Consider the following 6,000-nt stretch of genomic DNA (forward strand, 5'->3'; position numbering starts at 1 on the left):
ATTGCTATAGACAATTTTGGCAAAATTTTATTTCTATAGAAAATTGTATCTAATTTTTATTGCTATTGAAAATTTTGTAAAAATTTTATTGCTATAGAAAATTTTGTCAACATTTTATTTCTATAGAAAATTTTGTCAAAATTTTATTTCTATAGAAAATTTTGTCAAAATTTTATTTCTATAGAAAATTTTGTCAAAATTTTATTTCTATAGAAAATTTTGTCAAAATTGTAGTGATTTAGAAAATTTTGTCAAAATTTTATTTCTATAGGAAATTTTGTCAAAATTTTATTTCTATACGAAATTTTGTCAAAATTTTTTTTCTTTAGAAAATTTTGTCAAAATTTTATTTCTATAGAAAAATTTGTCAAAATTTTATTTCTATAGAAAATTTTGTCAAAATTTTATTTCTATAGAAAATTTTTGTCAAAATTTTATTTCTATAGAAAATTTTGTCAAAATTTTATTTCTATAGAAAATTTTGTCAAAATTTTATTTCTATAGAAAATGTTGTCAAAATTTTATTTCTATAGAAAATTTTGTCAAAATTTTATTTCTATAGCAAATTTTGTAAAAATTTTATTTCTATAGAAAATTTTGTCAAAATTTTATTTCTATAGAAAGTTTTGTCTATAAAAATTTTTGTCAAAATTTTATTTCTATCGAAAATTTTGTCAAAATTTTATTTCTATAGAAAATTTTGTCAAAATTTTATTTCTATAGAAAATTTTATCAAAATTTTATATCTATAGAAAATTTTGTCAAAATTTTATTTCGATAGAAAATTTTGTAAAAATTTTATTTCTATAGAAAATTTTGTCAAAATTTTATTTCTATAGAAAATTTTGTCAAAATTTTATTTCTATAGAAAGTTTTGTCTATAAAAATTTTTGTCAAAATTTTATTTCTGTCGAAAATTTTGTCAAAATTTTATTTCTATAGAAAATTTTGTCAAAATTTTATTTCTATAGAGAATTTTGTCAAAATTTTATTTCGATAGAAAATTTTGTCAAAATTTTATTGTTGTAGAAAATTTGTAGTAGAATTCTACCAACTATGGCAACCGTACCACAGTAAGTAAATTTTGTGGCGATAATGGAATTGTATATAGAGGGTCATGGGTTCAATCCCAGTTTCGACCAAACATCAAGAAGTTTTCCAGCAATGAAATATCCTTTCTCAGTAATGCTGGTGACATTTTTTAGTTACACCGTAATGTGAAATGCCGTTCGGACTCGACCATAAAAGAAAAGGTCCCTTGTCATTGAACTAAACAATTTCCTTTCATAGGAAAGAATTAGGTTTTAGTGTGTAGCTCTCAAATGTAGCTAAAAACAATTGGTTTAGGACAACTGCTTCAGATTTAAGTTACTGTTGTATTTCTCTGATTTTTCTTAATCTTCTTCCAGATACATCCGAACTGCAAGAACCTGTGAAGGTCCGAGAATGCCAAGAGAAAGCTTTACAAAGTTTACAGGCCTATACACTAGCAAATTATCCAGAGACTCCATCGAAATTTGGAGAACTTTTACTACGTATACCCGATTTACAAAGGACGTGTCAGGTATAATAATTAATTCATTCAAAAAAGAAAATTAATTTTTAATATGGTTTCGGTTTTTGTTTCAGTTGGGCAAAGAAATGCTTTCAATAAAATCCCGAGACGGTGGTGATTTCAATTTACTAATGGAACTTTTACGAGGAGAACATTGACGATGGCTAATAATGATCAAAGACATCAATTGCATGACCACCATTTGGACCACCATCATCATTATCATCATCATCATAAGACATTCAAGATTTACCATATTTTCAAATGGTAAAATCGAAGCTCTCTCAACGAAGAGATTCTGCATATATACATATATAGAATACTATAGAGCATTTGTTCTCTTATACACATCTTCCTAAAAAATAAGGAAATTTATTTTTTTATATAAAGAACAATTAAAAAAACATTTTTATGGAAATTTTTTATAAGTATTTTTTATACTTTTGTTTTTTAAGGAAACTTAAGGTAGCAATTTATAATATTTGTATTTTTTTTGTAAGAAACCATATTGATAACGTATATATACTCTTTTAAATAATTAAAAAAGAATGTGCCTAATAACAAATAAAAATTAAGAATAATCTTAAAATAAATTAAAAACATGGTATTTAGTTTTTTTATATGAAAGTAAAAAATATTTAACTTCCAAAAATTAAGGAAAGAAGAAATTACCAGTAAATGCAATAAAGAAGAGACGAAATCTAAGACAGACATTTGCCAACTAATTTTCTCCACAAACAATCAAAATAGTTTTTCTGTATGTACAATAAACTGGCAATATTGAAAATCAATATCATTTTTATAAACTAAAAATAAAACACTTGAAGAAGACTTGATTTTTTTTCTAAATAACGAAAACTCTCTTTAAAAAAAAATCAAGAAAAACCAATAGTAAATAATAAATATTTTGTAATAAGTAATGAGAATTGTATTCAATGGTTAGTTTATAAATAGTATTCTTTTTTTTATTTTTTTATATATATTTTTTTAGTAAAATAAACCCATAAACTAGAGTGGTAAAAGAAGAATTGACTTGCGATGATTTTTTTTTTTGGAATTTTTCCTTATGGGTATATTTCTTCTTATATCTAACTCTATATGAAAATGTTTACTATAATAATAAAATCAAACATAAGTTAATTAAAAAAAAAATAAACCTATTACAGTTTTTATTTTGTAACTATTTTCGCAAATATGTCTGCAAGGCAGAAAAACGTTTTTATTTCATTTGAGTTTTGAAATAAAATGTGAAAAATACAAACCCCTATTCAAAACCACCTCCAGAACATTTTCAAAGAGAAAAGTTTCTATAGCAATAAAGTTTTGACAAAATTTTCTATAGCAATAAAATTTTGACAAAATGTTCTATAGCAATAACATTTCGATAAATAAAATTTTGATAAAATATTCTATGGAAATAAAATTTTGACAAAATTTTATGTAGAAATAAAATTTTGATAAAATATTCTATGGAAATAAAATTTTGACAAAATTTTATGTAGAAATAAAATTTTGACAAAATTTTCTATAGAAATAAAATTTTGACAAAATTTTATATAGAAATATATATTTTTTAATAAATTTTCTATAGAAATAAAGTTTTGACAAAATTTTCTACAGAAATAAAATTTTGACAAAATTTTCTATAGAAAAAAAATTTTGACTAAATTTTCTATAGATATAAAATTTTGACTTTATTTTCTATAGAAATAAAATTTTGACAAAAATTTTCTATAGAAATAAAATTTTGACAAAATTTTCTATAGAAATAAAATTTTGACAAAATTTTCTATAGAAATAATACTTTAACAAAATTTTCTATAGAAATAAAATGTTTACAAAATTTTCTATAGAAAAAAAATTTGACAAAAGTTTCTATAGAAGTAAAATTTTGATAACATTTTCTATAGAAATAAAATTTTGACAAAACTCTCTATAGACATAAAATTTGGACAACATTTTCTATAGAAATAAAATTTTGACAAAATTTCTATAGAAAACAAATTTTGACAAAATTTCTATAGAAAACAAATTTTGACAAAATTCTCTATAGAACTAAAAGTTTAACAAAATTTTCTAGAGAAATAAAATTTTAACAAAATTTTCTATAGAAATAAAATTTTGACAAAATTTTCTATAGAAAAAAAAATGTTGACAAAACTTCTATAGAAATAAAATGTTGACTAAATTTTCTTTAGAAATAAAATTTAAACAATTTTTTTTGTAGAAATATAATTTTGATAAAATTTTCTATAGAAATAGCATTTTGACAGAATATTCTATAGAAATAAAATGTTGACAAAATTTTCTATAGAAATAAAATGTTGACAAAATTTTCTATAGAAATAAAATGTTGACAAAATTCTCTATAGAAATAAAATGTTGACTAAATTGTCTATAGAAATAAAATTTTGACAAAATATTCTATAGAAATAAAATATTGACAAATTTTTAGATAGAAAGAAAATTTTGACAAAAATTTTCTATAGAAATAAAATTTTGATAAAATTTTCTATAGAAATAAAATTTTGATAATATTTTCTATAGAAATAAAATTTTGAAAAAATTTCCTGTAGAAATAATATTTTGACAAAAATTTTCTATAGAAATAAAATTTTAACAAAATTTTCTATTGAAATGAAATTTGACAACATTTCTATAGGAATACATTTTTGAAAAAATCTTCTATAGAAATAAAATTTTGACAAAATTTTCTTTAGAAATAAAATTTTTACAAAATTTTCTATAGAAATAAAATTTTGACAAAATCTCCTATAGAAATAAGATTTTGACAAAATTTTCTATCGAAATAAAATTTTGACAAAATTTTCTATAGAAATAAAAATTTGACAAAATTTTCTATAGAAATAAAATTTTGACAAAATTTTATATAGAAATAAAATTTTGAAAAAAATGTCTACAGAAATAAAATGTTGACAAAATTTTCTATAGAAATAAAATTTTTACAAAATTCTCAATAGAAATAAAATTTGGACAAAATTTTCTATAGAAATAAAATTTTGACAACTTTTTTTAAAGAAATAAAATGTTGACAACATTTTCTATAGAAAAAAAATATTGACAAAATCTTCTATAGAAATAAAATGTTGACTAAATTTTCTTTAGAAATAAAATATAGACATTTTTTTTGTAGAAATATAATTTTGATAAAATTTTCTATAGAAATAGCATTTTGACAAAATATTCTATAGAAATAATATTTTGACAAAATTTTCTATAGAAATAAAATGTTGACTAAATTTTCTATAGAAATAAAATTTGGACAAGTTTTTTTATAGAAATATAATTTTGACAAAATTTTCTATAGAAATAAAATTTTGACAAAATTTTCTGTAGAAATAAAATTTTGACAAAATTTTTGATAGAAATAAAATAATTACTATAGAAATAAAATTTTGACAAAAATTTTCTATAGAAATAAAAATTTGACAAGATTTCCTATAGAAATAAGACTTTAAAAACATTTGCTATAGAAATACAATTTTTACAAAATTTTCTATAGAAATAAAATTTTGAATAAATTTCTATAGAAATAAAAATTTGACAAAATTTTCTATAGAAATAAAATTTTGAAAAAAATTCTACAGAAATAAAATGTTGACAAAATTTTCTATAGAAATAAAATTTTGACAAAATTCTCCATAGAAATAAAATTTTGACAAAATTCTCTATAGAAATAAAATATTGACAAAATTTTCTATAGAAATAAAATTTTGAAAAAATTTTCTATAGAAATAAAATATTGACAAAATTTTCTATGAAAACAAAATTATCTATAGACATAAAATTTTGACAAAAATTTTCTATAGAAATAAAATTTTTCAAAATTTTATATAGAAATAAAACTTTGACAACATTTCTATAGGAATACATTTTTGAAAAAAATCTTCTATAGAAATAAGATTTTGAAAAAATTTTCTATAGAAATAAAATATTGACAAAATTTTCTATGAAAACAAAATTATCTATAGACATAAAATTTTGACAAAAATTTTTTTTAGAAATAAAATTTTTCAAAATTTTATATAGAAATAAAACTTTGACAACATTTCTATAGGAATACATTTTTGAAAAAAATCTTCTATAGAAATAAGATTTTGACAAAATTTTCTATAGAAATAAAATTTTGACAAAATTTTCTATAGAAATAAAATTTTGACAAAATTTTCTATAGAAATAAAATTTTGACAAAATTTTCTATAGAAATAAAATTTTGACAAAATTTTCTATAGAAATAAAATTTTGGAAAATAAGTTGAGTGACAACAGTGCTTTCAATACGACCGACATCAAATTCTATTTCCTTGCTTAGATTCGATTTATATTCAAAATGTAGGCTTTAAGCTAATTGATCTATATATATTTTCCATATTGATGAGCACTAAAATCCTTTTTTTATAAACTTACTTAACAATATAAGAAATT

The 6,000-nt window shown here is 19.5% G+C and overlaps 1 protein-coding gene across 3 annotated transcripts in view; it reads left to right on the forward strand.

Moving 5' to 3' along the window:
- The window catches only part of Hr39 (Nuclear hormone receptor FTZ-F1 beta), a 105,186-nt gene extending 103,031 nt beyond the window's left edge, over positions 1–2,155 (forward strand). For all 3 annotated transcript variants that reach the window (XM_075293428.1, XM_075293429.1, XM_075293430.1), the window contains 2 exons: positions 1,410–1,564; positions 1,630–2,155. In XM_075293428.1, the coding sequence (XP_075149543.1) occupies positions 1,410–1,564; positions 1,630–1,713 (239 nt within the window). In that variant the 3' untranslated portion in view covers positions 1,714–2,155. The remainder of the gene's footprint in view (positions 1–1,409; positions 1,565–1,629) is intronic.
- Positions 2,156–6,000: the final 3,845 nt, after the last annotated feature.

The sequence above is a fragment of the Haematobia irritans genome, chromosome 2, assembly GCF_050003625.1.
Source record: "Haematobia irritans isolate KBUSLIRL chromosome 2, ASM5000362v1, whole genome shotgun sequence".
Classification (NCBI taxonomy): Eukaryota; Metazoa; Arthropoda; class Insecta; order Diptera; family Muscidae; genus Haematobia; species Haematobia irritans.